The 26,366-nt window shown below is 38.8% G+C and overlaps 1 protein-coding gene across 1 annotated transcript in view; it reads left to right on the top strand.

Annotated features, from left to right (window-relative positions):
- LOC149159652 (NF-X1-type zinc finger protein NFXL2-like) overlaps nt 1–26,366 on the top strand; it is a 304,457-nt gene that overhangs the window by 31,854 nt on the left and 246,237 nt on the right. Inside the window, exon 4 of the mRNA XM_089434378.1 lies at nt 11,335–11,401. Coding sequence (XP_089290504.1) covers nt 11,335–11,401 — 67 coding nt within the window. The remainder of the gene's footprint in view (nt 1–11,334; nt 11,402–26,366) is intronic.

Genomic DNA, 26,366 nt, shown 5'->3' with positions numbered 1-26,366 from the left:
TTGAAATGTTTGGGAAAATTTGTACCTCCACAGGACCCTTTTTTTCATCACTGTCCAACACCCCAAAAAGATGCCTCCTCACATGGGTATATGAACCACAATATGGTTTTCCTCCATGACAACCATGAGGGCACACAAATTTGTAAGTTCCACCACCCTTTCCATCATCAAGTTTGGTCACATAGTTCCACAAGGGTGTTAATGCAACTTTCCCATCTAGTGTTTCAGTTTCCTCTTCAGGTTCATCCCCTTCCTCTTCAAATCCTTCCTCCTCATCATACATTGGATTTGGGTCACTCATATTGGGACCATTGTCCTCTTGTGTTTCTTCCCTTCTATTCCTATTCCCCCTTGCCATCATTAAAACCAAAAGTGGAATGATACATAGAAGCCAAAAGAACACCATGTTGGAATATGGATATAGGTGGTGGACAACCTGCAAGTAAAGGAGCAAGTAGAAACAATGGGAAAGAGTAGGAGAGGGAGGAGAAAAATACAAAAAAAATGTCAAAAAAATAAGGGAGTTTGGGGTTTGAACTTACCTCTTTAGCTCTTGTTGATGAAGTCCTCCAAGCTCTTGCTCCAAGCTCCTCCTCCTTCTCCTTTATCCTCCAAGCTCTCCTCTCTTCTCCTCTCCTTTCCTCTCTTCTCTTCTCCTCTCCTCTCTTCTCTTCTCCAACTCTCATAAACTCAAAGTGCACAAATGAGGAATGAATGGGGGCTTTATTCCCTTCATTCCTCACCTTAACCTCACCCTAACCCACCCCCTTTATGCCAAGTCAAAAAAAAAAAAAACTGAATTTCACCATGCGCGCGGCCTTTTCCGGAAGCGTACGGAAGTGTACGGGAAGCGTGCGCTTCTCCCTCCGAAGCGCCACGCTTCGTACGCCCGAAGCGCTGTACGAAGCGCGCTTCGGAGGTCTGGAAGCGCGCTTCTGAGCCATGCTTCGGAAAATTCCAGGAAGTGGCAAAAAAATTCGGAAGCGCGCTTCCGCCAAAGCTTCCTTGACGCTTCCGCACGGGACGCGCTTCCGGGCTTGGAACCCGAGGGGGGGGGCGCTTCGTGCAACATTGCCTAGGATTGATGCACTATTTCCTAGGACTGGAAGTCTGACAGAAGCCAGGGGAGATTTTCCTATCTCAAGGAAAATATGTGGTGAAGATATTGGAGAGATTCGGTATGGTGGACTGCAAGCTCGTGACTACCACGATGGAGCTTGACTTCAAGAAGTTAAGCGGTAGTGCTGTCGGACGTGTTTTAGAAAATGCTACCGAGTATTGTCAACTCATCGGAGCATTGATGTTCTTGGTGAACTCCCGTCTGGATATATGTTTTGCTGTCAACGCGTTGAGTCAACATATGGTTGAGCCTCACCACACACATTGGATTGGTGCCAAGAATCTGTTGAGATACCTTTGTGGCACAATCACTCATGGGTTGAGATACACTGCCAGAGATGTGAGATTACATGGATATACTGATGCTGATTGGGCAGGTTGTGTGGTGGACTGAAAGAGCACTTCCAGGTGTTGTTTCTCTTTGGGATCTGCCTCGATATCCTGGATGAACAGGAAGCAGAAGTCAGTGACTTTGAGCACCACTGAGGCAGAGTACATTGCTGCAAGTATGGCCTCTTCTGAGGCGGTCTGGTTGCGGAAGCTCTTCAGTGAGCTGTTTGGATTTACATTGGATACTACCGTGATCCTGTGTGACAACCAGAGCGAGATTCGTTTATCAGAGAATCTCGTATTTCATGATCGCTCCAAGCATATCGATATCAGGTACCACTATATCCGAGATATGGTGCAACGGGGAGCAATAAGGCTCCAACATATCGATACAGATGAGCAGGTCGCCGACATTTTGACGAAGCCCCTGGGAAAGGTCAAATTCTTGACTTTTGGAGAACAACTTGGTGTCGTTGAGAGACCCTCTTATGAGGGTTGTGTATGATGCATACATTGACCTTTGGGAGCTCTGGGGGGCTTGGGGTACTTCTTGGAGCTACATGTGACCACAGGGTGACTCACCCTCCCCTAGAGGTGCGCTATGTACAGGGTGAAAGGTTAAACCTTCCCCTGTGATACGCCGTGGCGACTCTTCGACATGATGATTAGTTCTCCTGTCGAGGCATCCTACCCATGCAGTCTGCTACTCATGGGAAGTACCTCTCATCTGATCAATGACTAGGGAAATGGGGTTAGGGACCATTAGTAGTACCATCGATGGACGCATCGTTGTATATACCATACTCCCCATGCTAGGATGACCTCCATTGATCTGGGATCAATGATACTGATCTGGGATCAGTGGGAGTGGTATGAGTCTATGACATACTCTGCGACTGACTTTGGGTCAGTGGAGGATGGTACGATACATCCTCGATCATTTCTTCTTCTTCATAGTTCAGCAGAGTAGAGCAGAGCATAGCCAAGTAGTGCAGGGTAGTGCATTTGATGGCAGAGATAGTACCAACAGCCATACAGAGTAGTAGATGGAGTTCTCCCTAGTTGAGAGGGAGTGTTAAAATTGGCAATTAGGGCCAATCTCCATGTGGGTCATCTTATTTATGGCCGCTGCTATTTTTCCTAGATTCCTCTCGTTGAGAGGTGTAGGATTGATCTAATGATCATACGATTCTGACAAGTATTTATGGCGATATGAATTTATTTGTATTTACTTGACAAATTGTCAAGGTCGGCCAGCAGCTAAATGTGTGGCACACATGCCCAACGCATCATATAAGTACAAGTGAGGTTGAGTCATTATTCACTCATCTCATTTCCACTCATCTTCTCTCTCCTCATCTCATTGGGCCAACAAAGGAGCAACTTCTCTCACACGTGCAAGAAGAAGGACGCATTTTCGGTTTAGGGCAGCGTTGATTTTCTGGGTAGCGTTGACTTTTCTAGGGTTGCATTGACCAAGCGAAGGGCTGTTTTGTGAAGCGTTGACCAAAGGCTGATCTGCGCATGTTGTTTGGGTGCTGCGTTGACCAAAACGTTGACTAGCATTGACTGGTTAGGGCTGACTGCAGACTGCTGATCTTTGACTACTGTTTTGACCATTGACCAAGGGCTGTTTTGTGCTGCCGAAGTTTGTTGTTGAAGACCGAGTTCTTCAAGGTTGACTAGAGGTCAATCCAGGGCTGTTTGACTAAGTTTGACTTCGCTGATTTAGGGTTGGCTGCTGCTGTTATAAAATTACATATTTCTCAATTGTACTATTTCTCCGTGCTAAACTACTGAAGATTAAAGAAGAATTGATCAAAGGGTTTCCCCACATTGGGGTTTGTCTCTGGCTAGCCGCCACATTTTGTGTCTCTTGTCTTGGCTTGTTTTCTGTCGATATATTAAAGTTCTATCAGCATTTTACTTTATGTTTATGTGATTACTAAACAGTGGCTAATAAGAAGAATTGAAGTAAACTGCTCTAAGCATAGAACACACCATAAATTAACAGGTTTGCTAAGAGAAATCGAACTAGTGATCATAGTTGTAGCGAGGGGCAGTGAGTGCATAACAGAGAGGCAGAGATAGTGCCAGAAGACTAGCGCAGAGGCAAAGAGGCAGACGCAGAGCCAACAAAAGCTACGCAGAGGGCCTGCGTGAGTGACTCAGAGGCTGCAGAAGTGATGTAGAGGGCCAGAGAGCTTGCGTGAATGACTTAGAGGCTGCAAAAGTGACGCAGAGGGCCAGAGAGCCTGCGTAGAGCATCAAAGGGTTGATGTAGAGGCTAGGAGGGCTGACGCAGAGGCCAGGAGGGCTGTCGCAGTGCCTCAGAGAGGTGTTGGAGAGTTTACATGGAGCAAACTTTTCAAATATCTGCTTCTGAAGAAAGGTATTACTACCAGATTGATTTCTCTGTAGGGTGAGCCAGTTTGGCACCCAGTTGTACTCAAGAAAAGCTGCTTAATAATAAAACCCTTAGAACTTCTGCACTGGTTTTCCTAAGTCGTGTTTTTCTGGGGAAGATTGTCCAAAAACAACGGTGTCCCTTGTGTGTTTGTCTATTCTTTCAGTTGATGGTCTGTAGATGGTTGAGACTGCATTTGTGTTTATTTTAGTGTTTATATGGTTAAATAACTTGTTCAGTAATTAAACAAGTAGGTGAAATAAACCAGATAGTGCAGGAAAATTTCTAACGGGTTAGACTTAGAAATTTCAACAGTATGAGGGCATGTGATTGGCATTTAATCAAGATCACCAAGCCCTATATGTACCTCAATGTTGGTGTTATTGATTGTTGAACTCCTTTTCCATGGCCTTAGCAATTATGTACCCTTCACTCAAGTCAAAATCATTGATCAGGCATGTTAAGCTTTCTCTACCATATTATAAGGCTTGGATTAAGTTGTTTGATCAAAATTAGGCAATGTTGACTAAAATCCCTATAGAATTGAAGTAGAGGCAAAGGCTAGACAAGAGAAGAGGAATCTAGATTGTAGATGGTTGATGCTGGAATAATTAATCATTGATGTGCAATGGATGCCATATCTATCTTATGTAAAAATATGCATGTTTTCATGTCTTATACAACTAATTTGGTATTTTGGATGTTTTTTTTAATATAAATGCAAATATATATATAATATATATCTCTCTCTCTCTCTCTCTCTCTCTATATATATATATATATATAGTAGATGCTTCCAAGACGCTTCACTTCCTAGATTTTTGGGAAATGACGCTTCCGCGTCCCCGCTTCCAAAAACGTCCCCGCTTGGTCCCCGCTTCGTGCAACGTGGGTTGAAATCCTCAAAAATGCTTAACGATGGATTAAATAAGGGTTTGAAATTTTCTTTAAAGGGTTTGTGGCCTTGTAGAAATGCGCTTGGCTTGCACATAAATGTTAGTGAAAAAACAACTGAATCTCAAATATAACTTCTGCAAAATTTACTAGAAGCCTAGATCTTCAAAATAGAAAGTTTTTACGCTCAAATCTAGCCTCAAAAGGCTTTCAGCCTTAGGCTTAAGCCTCAAAATGCTTCACTGCCACTTTAGAGGAACTCCACAGTTAGTCCTAGGGAAATAAATTAGAAAAAGGAGAATTTATGAAAGAAAAAATAAGAAACCCTCGGCAAAAATTTGATCTTGAAGCAAGGAGGGGCCTCAAAACACTTGCAGCCTGCCTCAAAAGATTTGCAAGTAAATTATTGAAGCCCCAAACATTTTTTTTAAATTAAAACCCTTCAAAAGTTTTGCTTAGGAAGCAAGAGTTGGCTCTCTCTTGCTTGCGGCCTGAATAGAGAGAGGGTTTGAGATGAAAAGACCAAAAAATAATGAAAAGTTTGAGACCCCAGCTGTGCAAGGAAAAGAGGATTTGGAAACTAAAAATTCAATCTTCCTCTTGATCCACCCGGAAACAACTCGTTAGAGAAATCCTCACTCAAGCCTTCAAATCTGCAAACAAAACTGTGAGAAAAATTCAAACAAAAATATATATATATATATTCAAGATGAATGAAAATTATATACAAAATAAATAAAATTATGCACGAGAATTTATTTACAAATTTACAACAACTAGATAAATGGAATATGAGTACAACTCAGTTCCATGATCAACTAATAACAACTCTAAATAGAAGATCTGCTCTATTAAGCACAACAATTCGAAGAGATTTGAGATAAATACATTTTCCTCTAGCTAAGTGTCGAGCCGTAAAAAGGGTCTCTTTCACCTCTAATTACCTCACATTAACTTGTCGATCCAGGAACGATTTGTTATCTCAAAGAGTGTATTCAGTTTGAGGCTTTCATTTGTCAGAGTAATGCTAGTAGTATAGTGCTCAAGAAAATACAAGAGTAAACTGATGCTTGAAAGAGAATCTACCGATAGCAAAATATTTTAAAGCCTAAATCATGCATTCAGAAAACTAAACAAGTTATCAGTCAAGGGTCCAGTAACAATAACTCATCCCTTTGGAAACTGATGTAACTAAAGGTAACCAAGGAACAGATCATCAATCTGGGGACTAGACAGCAAATGCCAATGCCCACTACAGTTTCAGATCGTTCTGCACACCAAAGCAACAGTAACGCAAATAACAGGAAATGGAACAGCAACTAAGAAATGGAACAACAACTAGAAAATGTAACAACAACTAAGTCTGATGAACAACACACCTTAATCTACAGGAACAAGTACAATAATCGTATCCTACAGAAATCAAATGTCAATCTTTACTCAAAGGGTAAATTGGACAACAAATAGAAATGGAACGACAACCAATTACCAATGAAATATAGAACAACGCTTAGAGCCAATTGTGAATATACAGTACCAAAATAAATAATACACACAACACAAAGAGATATTAAGAAAAACAGTAATCCGAGTCGGATACCAAGGGATCCTGAGGGATTCGCCAAGCTGTTAATCCTCAGTTATCCAGTCGTTTTCTTGTGCCGAGTCGATATCTCCTTTTCCTTTCCTTGGCTGAGATGTTTTAATTTAGATCGTCTTGTTTGCATATGGTTCCTCGCCAAAGGGATAGAGGTTAGCTTGGCCTTGTCTTTTTCTTTGGAGAGGCGATCTTTAGTTTTTCCCTTTTCCTGCATAAGAAATAGCAATCATTAGCGTTTTCATGTTGCATATAAATCTTTATAGATTTGTCATGATTTCCCATTATCTTCCTAGTTCATGATACAAAGATGTTATGAGTTCTAAAGAAAAGATGACAAAATAGTCAATGAAAACATACCTTCTTCAGTACTCCACACTAAGGTCTAGAAACCCTGCAAAAAAAATCGTCAGATTAATCCTTCAAATGAAATAGAGTGGATTCTCCTACTTCCTCACTCAAGAGTTGGTTAATTTAAACAAAAGCATCCCCTCATGTTGGAGATCTGATTTAATCAAATGATTTTCTACATAACTCAAAGAAACTTTTTAGATCCAAATGAGATAGGAAAAATACAGTGGAAGGAAGTTCTAGTAACTTAAACAAAAGCACACTAGCCATGTCCAATCCTAAAATATTATTCAAATCCAATTACTAGTGTAAGATAGCTATACACTAATAATTCCACCCCGAGCAAATGGAAATAACAAATGTGATTACTAGTAGAAACTTAAAACTCAAAGAATCATTACCATATAGAAGAGCTACAATACTTCACCCCAAAGACTGCGTTTTATTAATTCAAAATAGAGAGCTTCAACAACCAAAAGCCAGAGTACAGTATCAAGATATCCTGTAATGAGGAGCATATTCTTCCTTATATAGAAAAAATGAGAGTTCTAGAGACTCTTCCATGTGAAAAACGGCTAGGTCCATGAAGATGCACAAATTTGACTTGATCTTGATTGATTAAATGCTTGATCCATGTCAAAATATTTTCCACCCTTGGTTGCTTGAGGAAAAATTCGAATTCCTTGATGAAGGATTTTTCTTGGTCCAAAAAATATATTTTCTAACTTTTTCTCCTTGAAAAACTCCTATTCACTTAACCAACTTAGACCATAAACTCAATTTTTCTTAAAAAATGCTTTTCTTAAAAAAATGATTTTTTTGGGAATTAATTTCTCTTTTCTGGCCCAACGATTTTTTCTTGACTTTTTGCTTGCCTAATTTGTGGAGATTCCCTTCTTGGAAAGTGCACATTCCTTTTTTAAATATTTTTCACTTGGAGAGAATTTTATTCTCTAATTTTTATTTTGGACCAATCTTCGGCTAATTATTTAGCCATTTTTGCTGGAAAATAGAAATAATAATAAATTGAGGGAATAGACATAATTTCAACCCTCACAATTTGTCTAAATAGAAAGTTGAGGTGTAGAGGTTCTAATTATGATTACTCTACCCCCATCAACTTATATAGACATTACATTTTACAATTTACACTAATATAATTATTAAAATCCCAACCTGTGGGAAATTTTAATAATTAAAACTAGACACTTTAACCAAACTCTGCAAGACTTTAGATATGATCTAGTATGATATTATACATTGACTCTATACATTAGGATTCACCTAAGACATCACTATCGAGCCCCTCTCTAGCTTTAGGGTATACTTGGGAGAAAAACTCTGCTAATTATTTGATGTTTAGGAAAAACATAAATAATTAGTTGAGGCTAAAAAACGCCCTAGAGTGAAATGCTTTGCTAAAAATTCTTAAGTTTACTTAGGTATGTCACATGGTTGTATAAACATACTAGAATCATTTTTATAATGATGGCCCATAGGGTTGCAGAATTTGGATTGACTACTTTGACAAAACTGTTGACTACTTTGACATAATGATCTCTGGATGTTTGAATGCTCGAACATGATGGAATGCTTTGAAAAAATGTGTACTGCTATAGGGTAGTTGACACAGAATCGTCAATAGACTACATACCCCATTTTGGAGACTTATGGTTGACGACACAACCCGAGGGGGGACCCCTGAATTCTCATGCTGGGCAGTGCACGTGTGGATGAGAAGAGACAGAGGAAGAGCAGAGAGAGAAGTGGGGAGAGAGTAACCAAGGAATGTGAGAGCGTGGTGTGAGAAGGCTAAAGAATATGTGCCAGTGACCTAATGGAATCTGTGAGTAGAAGTTGAACTAGACGTGAGTTTGTGAGTGTGACTCTAAAGAGGGGCTGACAAATAACCCATCGAGTTGCAATAGACTTGTCTGAAATTGTGATTTTAATTGAATTAGATAAAGAAGCCAGTGTGAAAGCCTTCAACCTAAGTTAAAGGGCCAGGGGAATTTTTTGAATAATTTGACTTAACTAAGCATGTAAGACACTGAGAATATGGAAGTGGCCATCTATCATTAGCATTTGCTAGTGGCCATATCCAGGGTGGTAGCAAACCCATGGCAATGTCATCAGCATATTAGGACTCACTCCTCCAGAGTGATCGATCCTTGAATCCCATGGCCTCTCCTTAGGCCAAAAAAATGTTGAGACCCTCGACTAGCAAGCGCTTGCTCACCCTTCTTGGTGAGCACTCTGGAGTCTGGGCCAAGACCTCACTCAATCTCTGCTTGGTTGGTGATCGGGTATAGATCCTAAAAGGACCTCACTCCACCCTATCCAGTGTGTGATTAGGGTCCAAGACCTCACTCCACCCTTTCACTGTGTGATCAGGGTCCAAATGCTAAAGGACCTCACTCCAACATTCTTGATGTGTGATCAAGGTCCAGGACCTCACTCCACCATTTTTGGTGTGTGATCAAGGTCCTCCTCCAAGAGACACTCACTCAACCTTGCTTGTTGAGCACTCTGGGTCTCTTGTACCCATTCTCCATTTTGGGAGAACGTCCATTCGTGTTGCAGACATATCAACACTCCCTCTCAACGAGAGGGATAATCTCCACGAGCCCCAATTTTTCTCTAAAGTATACGAACTTGTCTCTCGGCAACGACTTCATCAGAACATCAATTGTCTGCTTATCGATGGAGATGTACTCGAGCCTTATGGCTCTCCTTTGCATCATGTAGTGGTACTTAATCTCAATATGCTTTGACCTGTCATGGAACACGAGATTCTCTGAAAGCTTCAGACAGCTTTGATTATTGCAGTGTATCACCATCGGTTCTAACTCTTCGCTGAACAACCCTGCAAGCAACTTTCGGACCCATACTCCTTTGGTACAAGCCTCATTGGCTGCGATGTACTCTGCTTCAGTAGTACTGAGTGTAATTGACGGTCGACCTCTGCTTCTTGCTCATCCACAATATCATAGCGGATCCCAAATGAAGCATACTCTCGAGGTACTCTTCCTATCTTCAACACTTTGTACCCAATCAACATCTGTATATGCTTGAAGCTATATGTCTGTGTTTGCAACAAATCTCAAGCCATAATTCATTGTACCACACAAATATCTCAAAATATGCTTTGCTACAATCCAATGCTCATGTCTAGGTTCAACTCGGAACTGGCTCAATGTGTTCACATTAAAGCATATGTCCGGCCTAGTGTTAACCAAATATGTCAACGAACCAATCAGCTGCTGGTACATAGATGGATCTACCAATCTGGATTCAGCCTCTCAACTTCTTCAAGTTAGTTACTATGGGAGTCGCCATGGATTTGAAATCCATCATACCAAATCTCTGAAGGATCGCTAGCACATACTTTCCTTGACTAAGGAAAACTTTGCCAGGTTTCTGCCATATTTCTAGTCCCAAGTAATAGTGCATCAAGCCAAGATCCTTCATATCGAACTCAGAAGGCAACTGCTTCTTGCACTGTATGATAAGAGGATCAACACCTGTTAGAAACAAGCCATCAACATATAATAATAAGATCAAAGGTGCATTCTTCACAACCTTAAGTAAAGGTTTGGATCCCTGTCCTGGAGATGCGTCTCCCCATCCTGGAGAGGCGTCTTTCCAATCCAAAAGACATGCCCAATTTCTGCACAATGGAAGGTTCCCCCAACAAAAGTTGAGGGATGTCTGCTTGACACAGTCCAAAATAATGATTTGGACAGGGTAGTCCCATGCCTAGTGTTTTCATTTTTAAGGTCTGATTGACATTCTTCATGCTTATCTATTTGATTTCTGTTCTTCATGCCTAGCTATTTAATTTAAGGTCTGATTTCCATTTCCCATTCTTTGTGATCTATTACATGAGTTTGTCCAGGTAGTTATTCCAGGAGTTGGAATTTTTTGCAGGGATTTATTAGTTGTTGCCAGTAGAGAGTTAAGAGCAGAAGTCCTCAGTTTATAGCTTTAGTTTTCAAATTTTCCGCTTTCTCAACTTTCACTTTGTCTTCTTTATTTCCACATCATTATTGGAGATATTAGTTCATGTTCTAAGTTTTTCTGATTTAAATAAACTTCAGTTCTGCTTTTATTTTAATTTTTTTTATTTCTCTTCATATATATCGAATCTTATATGTAAATTATGGTGATGGTCCCCCGCACTGTGCTTTCAGAAAGTGGTGTCTTCATCCTCATCCTTTTACCTGTTCCCATGTACCCTGGCAACTTAGCTTTGGATATGTAACCTTGAGTCAATGATTATTGGGCTTCTGAGAATAAATGCCGTTTTTAGTTGCTTGCTATTTCGAGAAATATTTGATTATGTTTCTGTGAACGAAGGTCCAAACAGAAATGGAAGGATGATAATTAATACAAATGCTTCTGTTCTGAGTTGCTTGAATGGCATTACTTTGTTCTATTATTGTAAGATTGAATCTGATTATGGCATTTTTGTGACAAACACCTGATTTTCTGAGTTTGTCATTTGCTAATGTGACGTGTGGTTTGGGGCTCTTTCTTTTCGATGTATGGACTGAACAAACTCGAGCTTTTATATCTATATGTAAACAAGTTGAATGTTCCTGTTTTACTGAGAATTTTGTTCATTTCTTTGCAGAGGTAATTGTGCACCTTGCCCAGTTACAGTTCGCATTTCTTGTTCATGTGGAGAAACATCATATGAGGTGAGCGTTACATGCGTATCTTTGAAATTTGTGCATCATGTTTCCCCTTTCCACATATTGGCAGTGTAGGTACCAAAAAATAATCTGTTATAGGGTTGTGAAAATATATGTTAATTATAGGTTTGCAATCCTCAGCTAGAGTACATGGTCAGAATAATATTTTTAATGGAAAGAGAAATTGTAGAGCATTTTCAGTGTCTGGAGAATTTTATGGTTGAATCATGAATGTAAAATTCCAGTAATCAGCCATGCACAATTGCAAGACCTCAAAATTTGGCTGGAGTGAAGCACCGTAGATAGTAAACATTTTGAAGTGTAGCACAAATTAAAGACCACTCGAAAGAACCTGAAATAACATTTTGGATTCTGGATTAATAGCTATTATCTAGCCTTCCTGTAGAGCATGTTACTCAAACATAGTGTGGCAGTCACAGAATGACATAGACATTTATAATAAAATGCCAAATATTGTCTAGGATGGAAAATAAATATTAATAAATGTAAAAGATATGAGGAATGGGAAGATAAAATAATTTGATGTTCGACATGTATGAAAATTGGGCACCTTCTCTTTAAATTTGAAGAAATATTTGTCGTAATAAAACTAGGATAACATTGCATAACCTTACAATGAAGTCATCCATGGAGGCTTACATCATAAAACAATATAGATGATGCACCAACTCAACCATATTTCATATTTCAAATGGAGTGGATCTTGCAACAGCAAAAGGAGCAAGTTTACAAGAAAAAGTTACAAAAAATTGACAAAGTTCTATTAGATAAGACAAGATAATTTTACATTCAAAAGCCAAAATCAAACCTTGCCTACCCAAGTGAAATGATTAAATGAAAAGAAATATCAATTCCGAAAATGGAAAAGCAATATGTCGATAAAGAAACATCCATAGGCTTAGTTCAATTTAAATATCAGTTTGTTGCTACTGTAGCATACAAAACTTGACTTTAACAATGAGTATCCTAAAGTAGAGGCCATGAAAAGAAATTTTCAAATATTCCTTCAGATTATTCTAATCACAAAAGCCATTTCTATGATTAGTGAACTTAACAACATTACTCTGTACAAAAATAACACTTTGTTTACGTTTCACAAGATGAGAACTCCAATGCAATTTCTTTTCAACTTCATACTTAGAGTCATAATAAAAGAAGTTCCATTCTAGAATGTTATCAACAAATATTTCACAACGGAGTGATTAGCGAGAGAAAGTCTTCTCTGGCTTGTGCCTTAGCCAGAGAGAGACCACGATCAATCTTCCTTTTAACATGGACGAGTTTGTCGAGATAGGAAATTCATGCACAGATTTGGAGGGTCAGTCAAGTGGATCTCCAAGTGCCAGTTCAAATTTGGAAGAGAACGAAATTGGGAGCTTCAGTCTTGATTGAAGCAAGGACAAGTTTAACTAGCACTTCAACTTAGTTAACAAGTCAATCTCAACTCGTGTTCTAAATTTGTACTCGCTAGATATAACATGAGTTGAATTGATAAAAGGAGGATGAAGGCACAAGTTTGTATCATTATTATTTTTGCATGATCTTGTGTGTGAGAGTTTCTTGTTGAGAGTGCGTACCTTGGAGGAGGTAATATGCCGTGATAGAGAGACTTCTTGCTGCTAGATTTTTGCTAGGATTTAGGAGGGTTTTTCTAAATAATAGGGGCCAAGACTGCACTAGGAAATGAGAGGAACCGACACAAAGGAATAGAGCCAGGCAGGCCACAAGGAAGTAGAAGCAGAGGTCAAGATTGTTGCAGGGTGTTTCTAGCTAGTATAGTAGTGAGAACGAGTGATTTTCAAGAGAAACAATTTTCCTTGTAAGAGATCTAATTGGTCAAACTCTATCAATAAAATTCTATAGCAAGGAGAGGGTTTTCCCAAGATTTTTTTCGTGTTATTGTGTGACTGTGTTTTTATCTCTGTGATTATTCTGTTGCTTATGTATGTTGAAAAATTCTGTCTCTTGGTGAAAATAATTTTTGGTTTCAGTTCATAGTTGCCATTAGTTTCAGATTGTTCATTCAAGCAGTTGCAAAATTTCATGGAATTTAACATGGTATCAGAGCAGAGATTAACATAAAGACTAACACACAAAGATCAGTTTGTGAAGAACATAGATCAGTTTTGAGAGCACAGATTAGATTTGAAGAGCGCAGATCAGATCAGAGTTTTGGAGAGCAATTCTTTGGATAAGTAGGATGGTGTTCCAAGGACTAAGCACAGACCACTGTTTAGAGGGAGCCTCTAATTTCTGCTCTTGGAAGGAGAGGATCACAAGAGTGTTGGAGGATAATGGGGTGGGAGAGTTTATCAAGAATCAAATACCGCCACCTCAAGATCCCCAATAGTTGGCCCAACATACTGAGAATGATATCAAGGCCAAGAGGATTATTCTAGAGGGGGTCAAAGATCATATTATTCCTCATCTCTATGAGAAGAAGACAACACATGAGATGTTCAAAGCTATCTTAGATTTGTATCAGGGTTCTAGTGATGCCAGGAAGCTTGCTCTGAAGGAGAAGCTAAGGAATATTCAGATGAGCAAAGGAGATCCCATCATCACATATCTTTTGAATTTCACTCGGGTTCAAAATGAGCTAGGTGGTATGGGTGTGACTATACCTGAAAGTGACCTTGTGAGCCTTGCACTACTAGGAATTCATAAGTCTTGGTATAGCTTCAAGGATGCAGTCAGTGGCAGAGGAAATTGGGAAAGGTTATGGAGTGATTGCATTCAAGGAGAAATCCAAAGAGGGACCAGAGATGGTAGATCGACAAAGACAGAGGAAAAGGAGAAATTTGTCCGAGTAGGCAAAGCCAAGGGCAAGAAACGCAAAGGGAAGGCCGAGTCCAGTCAGAAGGGCAAAAGGAAGGAGAAGGATCTGTACAAGATCAAGTGCTTCTAGTGCCACGAGTTTGGGCATTGTTACTGCCCAAACTAGTAGGGGTCCTAGGAGGGGATCCTAAAGAGCAACTACTAGGTCAAGAGCAACAATGGCGCGATATCCCATTGTCACCTCAGCTAAGGCTCCCTACGCTTTACGAAATTTCACCGATGGGAGGAGACCCGATATAAAGATGAATCACTAGATGAATAGGTTAATAAGAGGATGAGGAGTGATTTCCAACACCTATTCACAAGAGAGACTATGACTTTCTTTCTTATGAAGCAAGGTGATAGGCTCTCTAGGAAGGGCTAGAAGGATTCCTAAGGCTAGGGTTTGGGAATGTATCTTGAAAAGATGATTCCTAAGCCTAGAAATGTTTATGGAGACTTGGTCTTTGTGGAGTTGGAGTTATAAAGTTGCGGGACCACACGGGACCAAGTGGACCCAAAATTAGGTTAAGGAGGTGGATTTGATCACTCAAGGAGGGGCTTGACCTAATTGTGGAAGAGAAGAAGATCAATGGACAAATCTTCTTAGAATAGAATGCAATGATCCAATTGAGGTCACTAGCCAAGGGAAACATAGGGCAAGAGACGATTCTTGGGCGTTGACTAGGAAGAGAAGAAGAAGCTGTTCAAAAGGTCTTGTGACTTGGTCTTGGAGAGGTTAGTAGGTCAAGGGTCTTGGTCTTGGAATTCATCAATTGAAGGTTCTATAAGAAGAAGAATTTGGTGGGTTTTCCTCTCATGATTGGAGAGGTTTTGGCGTTGGTTGATCGCCTATATCTTGTGTCCCTTGTCTCATTATTGTTTACATTTTGATAACTGTTTGATGAAAAGATCACAATATTAATCAAGCTAAAGAAGAACCTAATCAAAAGAAGTAAAAAGTATTCACTAGCAGTTATCACAACTAGAGAAATCGCTTCATCTCTCTGCCCTAGATTTCTCAACATGGTATCAGAGCTAAGGTGACAAGTCAAGGAAGGTTAACTCAATAAGGGACACTTAAGCACTCAAGGACCAAAGTTCTAGAAGGATATCAAGGGCATCAAAGAATCAAGAAGATCCTCTCATCTCCAAGGCATTTTGAAGACAAGGGCTACATTATCATCTTGAAGAAAAGTGTCAAAACCCTGAATCGATCAAAGAAGAAGCCTACACTAGAAGCATTTTTGGAATCCTCGCTGAAATCGTCACCACAAAGAAGGAGAACTCAAAAGATCCTTATCTCTACTCAATAGAAGTCTACAATTCCAAAGGAAGCAAGAAAATAGTTGTTGGCATCATCAAAGGATTCAAGGTGATCTCCCTCTTTTTGAAATCCAGGATCACTTTTGAAGAAAACCATCTTCATTAAGAAGAAGTTTTCTATTACCTATATCATCATCAAATTCGAGAAAATAGCAGGTTGAAGAAGCATCTTCACAAGTAAGTATATTTATGTCTACGTTTGAATCTGTCAAAATGTCTTTTTGCAAGGAAAGCAACAAACTGGTTAGGGCTTCAAACTTTCTTGCATGGAAGAAAATGAAAATTTAAACCTCATAGAAAATGAGGTCATGGAACATATTAAGGGCTCAATCTCCAAACCTCCAAAGGAAGATGCTCAAGCACTTGCAAGGTATATGAAAGGGGAAGTAAGGGCTCAAAGGATTCTCATAGAATCCATCAAGGATCCCCTCATTCCCTATGTATCTATAATAGAAACATTAAAAGAAATGTATGACAAACTTGTAGAATTGTTCTCCGTTGGCATTATAGGAGAAGTAATCTCGTTAAGACAAGAACTCTACAAGATGAAGATATCAAAAGAAGAAGGAATAGCCTCATACTTTATGAGGGTATCTGAAATAAGGGACCAACTACAAGATTTGGGAGAAATAATGTCTGACAAGGAGATGACTACCATAGTACTAAATGCACTACCAGAGGAATGGGGTAACTTTACATCAAGCATTTATGGGAAGAAGGAAGCTACTCCATTCAAAGATCTATGGTCACTATGAAAAATTGAAGAAACCATGTTGAAGGCAAAATCTGATGTAGGATCAAATGAGCAAACTCAAGCATATGCTACTATGGAAAAGAGAAAAGGGAAGTTTGGGAAATTTGGTCCTCAGAAAAGAAAGAATATGGCAAAGGTTCAATGCTATGGATGTCAAGAATATGAGCACTATAAGAGAGATTGTCCTAAGCTCAAGGACAACAACAAAATAGGAAGGGAAGAAGCCCATATCACTGAAGAAGTGGAGGAAGCTGAAAAGAAGAAATCCAAGAAAGATGAAGTAAAAGATCTCTACTATGATTGAGATAGTCTTCCTCACCTAGTTTTTTTCAAGGTTCTATTTTCAAGTTTTTAACTTTTTTGTTGTATAGTTATCATAATAGGATGCATCATTTCATCATAGAAGCATACGATTGAAAGCAAGAGCTCATGATATCATCATTGAGAAGCATGAAAGATAGCTGAAATAGAAGTCTATGGCAGTCACCTATAGATGGATGTAGCTCTTGGTAACTTCATTAGAAGAATAAGTAGTAACTATGAGAAGAAGAAAGACATCTAGTATAAGAGCTCATCATACATCATTCAAGAGGAACATTTGTTGGAATCTTCATTGGAAGGTTTACCCATTGAGAGAAGCGTCTCGCCACCTTGTATGGGATTCATGGAATAAAGGTATGATGTCATAAGAAGCAAAGCAGGTCAAGGTGATTGAAGATCTTTCAATCAAGGAAGCTGCTGAAGGAAGTCTAGATGACCTAAAGGAAGAAATGAGGTATGTATACATATACTTAAATAAGTCATGTCACATGGTTGCAGATATCATGAATGAACGCTCTACCTCTAGAGCATGATCAAAAGAAAGGATCTCCTCCTTTGGAAGGATGCATGAAGGCATGGTTCACACATTGACTAGATGAAGTCAACATAATATGTCCTCGTATGAAATATGAGGAGATTGACAAAGTTGAAGGAACTATGGTTGGAAGTTCTTGGAAGAAAATGTGTGAATAAAGAAAGGAAGAGATCATGAAAAAAATGCTAATATGGAAAAGGCAATCAACATTCAAGGACTAAAAGACTTGATTATGATATCTCCATAGGAAAGATATGCAGATCCTGATAAAGTCTGAAAAAGAAAGAGCCCCTTGACATTATATATCTTTTTGGAGATGTATCAATATGTATGTAGGATGTTGATGCAATCAAGGAGATGTCATGATGTATGACCATCACAAAGGTAATTTTGATTTAATATTCATTTTCTATTTTTGAACAATATCTGGATTGGCTAATGCAGGGCTACCAAAGGGAAGAGCTATAGATGTCATCTACAATTGATATTCATGTGGTAGGATGAAAGATCCTGAAGGAAAACATGACATGAAGAAGGTAGCAAGGTATGAAGGAAGGCCAAATATGGACTAATGGATCACTTTCCGATGGAAGAATGATGACATGACTGACATAATTCATGAATGAAAGTGATGGATGGTCTGTGCCCTACGAAGATGTCCCAAAAGATGTAGGCTCCATATCAAAGAAGAAATTCATGACATCGAAGGAGGAAGTCCTACAAGCAACTAATTGTCCCATGATCTCCACCTAGAGAGCTGCTGGAAACAAGTTCCTGGTTAAGAGGGAGCTTGGGTACATTCCTTACGTAGAAATGGGTACATTCCTTCATTGGAATGGTGTTAATTTTAGATAACAATGGTATGTTCTATGCTTTAGAGCAATTTACTTCAATTTTTCTTATTAGCCCAATATCAATTTCCAGATTAGCAATCACATTAACATTGATAGTAAATGCAGATAGAACATAAACAATAAGCAGAAGACAAGCCAAGACAAGAGGACACAATATTTGGCGGATGCCAGGGAAAAACCCTAATGTGGGGAAAACCCTTTGATCAAATCTTCTTATTATTCTTCAAAAGTTAGCAGAGAGAGAGAGAGTGTGTACAATATACAAAATCTATTTGGCAGATGCCAGGGAAAAACCCCAATGTGGGGAAATCCTTTGATCAAATCTTCTTATTATTCTTCAAAAGTTCAGCAGAGAGAGAGAGTGTACAATATACAAAATCTACTTGCCCAATCACTGTAAAACAATCCAGTCAAACTGTAGTGAACAGGATGCCCTAACCCGAAAGTCAACGTTGGTCAAACCAACTGAAAGTCTCCTCTACATCCGCTTGGTCAAACCCAGTCAACTCAGCCTCCAAAGATAGTCCAAATCAGCCCAAAACAATCCTGAAAAATCTGGTCAAACCAGGTCAACGCACAAGCAACTTATGTGGTCAAAGGGCTATAGTCAACGCTGTTCAAAGTGCCTAGAAAATCTCGGTATCTGTGCCAGAATATGTGGCCTGCCCAAACAAAGATTCTCCCACAAAAATCACAGTTAAATGAAGTCAAACAGTGCCTGGTCAACGCTGGCTGCAACTTGGTCAACGCAGAAAATAGAAATGGCCAGTCAAGCCTTCGCACGTGTGGATAAGAACAGGCTGCCTGAAGCATCAAAACTGATAGCCTGTTGACTTAATATCGTAAAAAATACACGAGGTATTTTGTAATAATAATTTATTATATAAAAATGTACAAGTGATGAATGTTTCAATGAAGACCCACATATATATACCTAAGCAGGTGCCTTTTCGTGACTGGGCATGTCTTTAAGACATGCCTTTTCATTTAACTTAATGACTATTTAACATAATCAATATTTGATTATTTAATATTTACATTTATTTTATTTATTTATTTTATATGAATTATATTCATAACATAGCCCTTTCCTTCAGAGGCTTTGTCCTCAAAGTTGTATTGCTAACAATTTCTTCATCTATGTGTTTGTCATCTCGACATATGTAATTCACTGTTCTTCATCCCGTGTTTGTCATCTCGGGATATGTAATTTGCTGGAACACTGTCTGAATCCCAGTTTATCGATTTTTATTTTTATTTTTTAATTTTATATAAAATTAATTTTATATGAATTATATTCATAACATAGCCCTTTCCTTCAGAGGCTTTGTCCTCAAAGCTGTATTGCTAACAATTTCTTCATCTATGTGTTTGTCATCTCGACATATGTAATTCACTGTTCTTCATCCTATGTTTGTCATCTCGGGATATGTAATTTGCTGGAACACTGTCTGAATCCCAGTTTATCGATTTTTATTTTTTAATTTTATATAAAATTAATTTAATTATATAATTATTATTATGTAATATATAGTTTTTATATATGATTTGATTCGAATGATTCGAATGTTGTGAAAGGGTTTGAATGTGACGGAGAAGTCACACCTTTCGACCGACGGCTCAGACAACAAGACACCGTTTTGACCGATGGCTCAGACAACAAGACACTGTTTTGACTGACAACTACTTGTGGAATCATGTCTGCATTGTCAAAGTGTCGAGTAGACAAGTTGACACAGCGAGGATAGCGGCGAAAGATTGTATATGTATATATATATATATATATATATATATATATATATATATATATATATATATATATATATAGATAGATAGATAGAGCCCGGCCATGAACCGGTGTATTGAACCTGAGTTGACTCGACGTATTATCCTGGTGTATCGAAGACCCAATTTTTACGCACAGGCCCACGTACGAATCGGTGCTAGGACTCACACCCCTTGACCGTTGACCGGGTCACTATGTTTGATGGTGGGGGGCACGATGCTTGACAACAGGGGTGACAACAATGCTTTTAGCGGCGTGTGCGGACAGTGGCAGGGTAATACGTTGACTATGCGGTTTGCTCGTCAATTGTTTGGAACATGTATGTGGGGATTCTTGGGAAAATTATCTGTCTTCAAGCACCAATAATTTTTCATCGTTGTCAACATTGGCGACAATATAGAGCGTCGTGGTCACCCTGTTGACATAGGGATTGTCGCACGACAAGGGCGTGGCCATGCACCACATGCCACCTTCGTTCTTCAGAAGCCATGGTTTGCCTTCGATTACGTTGGCAAATTTGCGTAAGAGGGATAGGTCGCATTGATTAATTATAGAAATCGCAGATCCGATGAGGAAGCCTCGGGTGGAGATTGAGTCGAAGAGAGGGTCTTTAGTGTATTGAGAAAACCACATGTTCATTCTTTTTCTCATTCTCAGATCGGGCAACACATCTTCATCTTCTGTAATATAACTGGCCCATTTTGTTATTTGTTCTGGAGGTGGATTCCTTGAGGGGTCATGGAGTTGTACCTTGAGGTGTCCATCCTGAAGATCACAAACCCCCATACCACCTTTCTCTACGTAGATTAACAATCGTTGTGATTTACATAGACATACAAGTTCTTGTGACCTTTTTACATTATCTATATTAGTTGTAATTCTAAAATAAGTTTTAGAATCATAATCCTCTACCCTTATGTAAAAAATGAGTAATGGGGATCCCTGCCACTTAATCACAAGATACATCTCACAAAGTTGAATTATTTCAAGCTTTTTCACTTTCATGGAACATATGAAAAGGTTGGTAACAACTCCAAATGGCCTTTTCTTATAAATTCTTAATTCATTGTGCCTATGTGTGTGGATGAAAATATTTTTGATGTATTGCATAATGGTGGAACTTCCAAGTCTTCCCATTATAAAATTTGAAGTATGGTTGATATCTATTTTAGGAATTTCAAATATAGTAACAACATTATACCACTGCACCACCTCGAACAAATGACGACAATTGGCCAGAATGAAATGGTTTGGGATGTCAAATTCCTAGTTCGCAGACTCCGAGTGTATGGTTAATCTTCCAGGAAGTCTGTCCAGGATCCATTGTTCTGAGATTCGATAGAGATCAACGCATGGAAAATTAGAGCCAACTTCTCCATACAATTCCATATACGACAATAAACAATTCGTCTCATTGTGGTAGAAGATTTTCCCAATGATGTGGCTTCTGATTGGCTCTCTCAGAATGTACACCGTTTCAAATTTCTCATGTTCAATAGCCACAATCCTTCCTTTTATTCCAAGCACATATCACAGCTTATCAGAAAAAGCCAACATGTGAACCTCCTCCATCTCGGGCAACTGATATAACTTCTTGGATTCGAAGCCGCTGAAGGTATGCCTTCGGTTGAGTTTGATGGAGTGATGTTTACTGTCCAATTCTCACAACAAGAGTTGCTCCATGTAGTTATGGGAATTCTCCATCTTGTGGATCATCATAAGGAGAAATAAAAGTAATGAAGGTGTCCAAATTTTGCAGGGTGCCCGAAAATCTGCATTCTCTTTCTGCTTCAGTTCTTTTTCTTCTTGCAAGTTCTCATCAATATTCCTTGTTCGTAAAAGCTTACAGTTCTCTGGATTTGCAACCATCCTGAAATATTTTGATTTCTTCTTCCCCATAAACACCAGTTCACTAGACTCATCCATATTAAAATCATCATTCACAGGCTGTGAATCCAAAATAGTGGATTTTGGTTCCACTTTTTGAGTAGCAGCTAAATGATCACATTTTCTCTCCATTTATGAGGATTTCTTGTCACATCTTTCCTCGGTGGTATACTGGTTTTGGATACTAGCTATACATGATACATATTCATCTTTACTATCATAATCCATATTTGACATAACCTCTTCTTCAAAATTTTCCATATTCATATCAGTTTCTTCATCAAAAGCATTTTCATCTAGATCATCATCTTGATCTACATAATCTTCATCGACATCATTTTCATCTACAACACTATGATCTTGTGCATCTTGTAGATCTTCATCTTTGTCATTATGATCATCTAATGCTTCATCTTCTTCACCATCTTGATTGATATCATTTTCATATTCATCATTATCTATTACTTCTTCATTTTCATTATCATCATTCTGATCAAAATCTTCTTCCCCTACTTCACCTAGTTTCGTTTCTTCACTGTCGCTATTATTTTCCTTATTATCGATTTCCTTTCGACATGCTTTAACTTCTGCAAATGATTTTTCTAGACGCTGAAATGCTTCTTGAATTTTACTAAACTGCTCAACACATTCAGGACGTGAACATAATGGCACATTGTGCGACGAACAATGTTCAAAGACCTGCATGATTATATTGTGTGCCATGGCTCTGATACCACTGAAGCATCAAAACCGATAGCTTGTTGACTTAATATCGTAAAAAATACATGAGGTATTTTGTAATAATAATTTATTATATAAAAATGTACAAGTGATGAATGTTATAATGAGGACCCGCATATATATACCTAAGCAAGTGCCTTTTCGCTACTGGGCATGTCTTTTAGACATGCCTTTTCACTCAACTTAATGATTATTTAACATAATCAATATTTGATTATTTAATATTTACTCTGGTATGGTGAGTATTTAGATTACCCTGTTGAACGTATTCCTACTGAGTTTGATCCTTTTGTGAAAGACAAAATGGAAGATTTCCATATTACCTTAGAATTGGCGAAAAGCATGTCTCCTTGCATAATATGGATTCCAAACATTCATGAACTTCCTAACTGTAAAACGTTTGATTGGTCAAATACGTCAACAAAATCATTCAATTGTTTTATTCGTGAATTGCGATCCAAATCCATTAGCTGATCGCAAGAAGAGTTTCTATTCTGAATCGGTACTAGAAGCACTTACATTGGTCCTGGAAGTTCCGTTCTCTATATGGTCAAAATCTTCTGTGGAAGGGATGAATGAATGTAAGAGTTTCCGGTCGATCCATTCAATATTTCCCTTCTTAGAGGATAAATTCCCGCATTCAAATTCTATATTAGATGCACGAATACCCTATTCTATTCATCCGGAAATTTTGGTTCGAACCTTTCGTCGCTGGATCCGAGTTATTTATTTGTTATGAATTATATTCATAACACTACCTGTGATTTGTATGACCCAATTAGATGAAGAGAGAGAAAGATGTGTGAGTGTGTCCAAATGAGGAAAGTGCCTTTTCTATTTAAACACAACGTTGAGGGTGAAGAGACATGTATGTTGGGCTTCATGGGCCTACATTAGACTTCTAGCCAACGTTGGCAATTTGTCCATAGAAGAAATAAATTCATAATTCCATTTCTACTTGTCAGAATGAGATGATCTTTAGATCAATCCTGCACCTCTCGGAAAGAGGAATCCAATAAAAATATCGTCTCCATCATATGAGCTGTCGAAGGTGGAGTTTGGCCCTAGTTTCCAATTTTAACAAATGGGTATCCTCCCTAGTTGAGAGGGAGAGATAGACACATATTCTTATCTTCATTTGGGAAGAAAAGAATGGAGGATTGAGTAAGCATTTGGCATCCGATACTCTTTGAGGATGTGGTAGGGCATCCAAGATAAGAGTATTCGTAGAGGACTGATATTCTTTGAGAACTAGGAATCCAAGATAAGAATAGTCTTGGTGGAACATACTCTGAGAAAACCCAGGTGGGGTATGTTCTGAGAGAGACAATGATGAGGGTGTCTATAATTCATTGTTCTCTCCAGCATTGTGCTCTAATGTTGTGGAGAGATAGAATGGTTAGTCAAGGACTTGCTATGTGAGAAGGCTGGATGATATAATGCTAAACATATGTGTTACCAATCTGACTCTTCTTATGAGAATTCTTTAGATTGAGAATGTCCAAGTACCTTGTATGGATTATGAATATCTCCCTAATTAAGAGGGAGATATTCATAATGACATGTGTAAGCATGATTAATGTAAAGAAGAAAAATAAAATTATTTTATGTTTGAGACATGGGTTTCATGCTAAAGGAATTTTATTTTTATAGATCAAGCTCCCATTGTGAGCTATTAGGATTGGTCATTAAGTCATAAAGTCAGTTGAGTCATTGTCATGTATTGAAGATTCATTTGGGCATATTACATATCGTAAAAGAGAATTTATTTGAGTCATCATAAGAGTAAAAAAGCCTTCAAAGACCTTGTCACAAGTACTCAAACAAGTCTGCCTTCCAAAGAAGATATAGATCGTTCTAGATGGAGATGTCGGCCTAGGCATGAGGACAAGTCATCTTATTTACATATTTACATGGGCAAATCACTATATAAAGGAGGACTCAACCTCACTTGGGAAATCATCCATTTAAGCATTTGAAATAGAAGAAGAAGTGCGAGTAAAGGGTAGAAAGAAGCCTCTCATCTAGCAAAGAAAAAGAGAAGAAGATCGAAGTATTTTGGCATTGTTTTTGGGTCATCTTCCTCACATGTGTGACTGCAGTTAGGGTTTCTGCAGTAAGGTCCCATTAGTCCTTGAAGAAGCCAATAAAAGGGTCACTAAACAAGCATTCTTGCTAGCTGAGATCACAAGGAGAAGTGTCCAAGTCAAGCGAAAGGAAGGAACCTCACCAAACCTCTCCAGTCATCTCACACGTGTGAAATTGCAGTGTTTTTATGTAGGTCGAAAATTGCAGGTCTGTGTAAAGAGGCCGAATTTTAAAGATGAGATCAGAAGTGTAAGAAAGTGTAAGAAGCTAGCTTGTCAAGCATTGAATAGGAAGACAAGAAGAAGCTGTTCAAAAGGTCTTGTGACTTGGTCATGGAGAGGTTAGTAGGTCAAGGGTCGTGGTCTTGGAATTCATCAATTGAAAGTTCTATAAGAAGAAGAATTTGGTGGGTTTTCCTCTCAAGATTGAAGAGGTTTTGGCCTTGGCTGATCACCTATATCTTGTGTCTCTTGTCTCATTGTTGTTTACATTTTGATAGCTGTTTAATGGAAAGATGACAATATTAATCAAGCTAAAGAATAACCTAATCAAAAGAAGTCAAAAGTATTCACAAGCAATTATCATAACTAGAGAAATCACTACATCTCTCTGCCCTATATTTCTCAACACTTTAAGGAGTTTATACTTTGATTTGCAATGATTGATGACTTATCGAGATGTATTTAACACAAATTATCTCTAGGAACATCCGCCCATTCATACATGGCCCATGACATGATGTAGCGCTATAAAATATCAAAATCTCCACCAATTTGTATAAGAAAGCAATAAATTTCAGACTTGTATAGCGAAAATCCCAACAACATTCATGTGACAAAGTAAACAACAAGAATAAGCATGAAAAGCACACTTACATGTACAAAAGAATATATCTGATCATCAAATTATGCCAATAATGAAGCTCCAAGAAAAGAGAGAGAGATCCAAACATCAAAATTCATCCATATCATCCAAAACTTGTCCTCCAAAAGGGACAACAAAAATATCACAAGATCTAATAACCTAATCCAAGTGATGATGAATGAGAGAGAATGCCTCTCTTCTGTTTATACAATCCTCTAAGGGATTCGAATCGCCTAATTTGGACTAATAATGCCCCAAAATAAAATAATGTGCATAATAGCAATACTTTTGGTGACAAGCCCACCAAATAGCTCAATAACATAAAGATAAGCTTCTCAAGAGGGTAGAATGATCAACATAATGAGTCGTTGGGCCATTGAGAAGGCCAAATGAAGTCCCAAGTGTGCTATGATGAGAGAATGGACTCCAAACATAGTGGATAAGGGGTTGGCCCTTTGTTTTTCAAGGAAGAGCCCGTGGTGCTCCCAAGTGGGTGTGGGGGCACAAGGACATCCTCATGGGTCTCCAAGTGGATCGATAGTGCCTGTAGACCATCTGTAAGGGCTAGAATGTTGACATAAGCCCTCCCATTGTAGTGAGAGAAGGGGTTGGCCTTTTGTTTTTCAAGCAAGAGCCCGTGTTGCTCCCAAGTGGGTGTGGGGGCACAAGGACATCCTCATGGGTCTCCAAGTGGATCGAAAGTGCCTGTAGACCATATGTAAGGGCTAGAATGATAACATAAGCTCTCCCACTGCAGTGAGAGACTTCCTCTGGACCCTAGACCATCTGCCAAGTGTATGGTGCAAGTGTTGAGCCATCTGGGCATAGTGAACTAGGTGCATCATCCTCATCCAAAAGGTGGAACATGAGCAATCAATGAACGGTGCTTGGGATCCATGAAGTAATCTCTACGATGGTGGAGGCCCATGGCTCTCAACGCTCACCCTACAAGTGCTCATGTGGCCCTCTGGCGGGCT

The sequence above is a fragment of the Pinus tabuliformis genome, chromosome 5_2 (genome assembly GCF_031772625.1).
Source record: "Pinus tabuliformis cultivar Carrire ecotype Pingquan chromosome 5_2, CPIR1, whole genome shotgun sequence".
NCBI lineage: Eukaryota > Viridiplantae > Streptophyta > Pinopsida > Pinales > Pinaceae > Pinus > Pinus tabuliformis.
The sequence above is the reverse complement of the archived record's forward strand: the minus strand, read 5'-3'. Positions and strand labels throughout refer to the sequence as shown.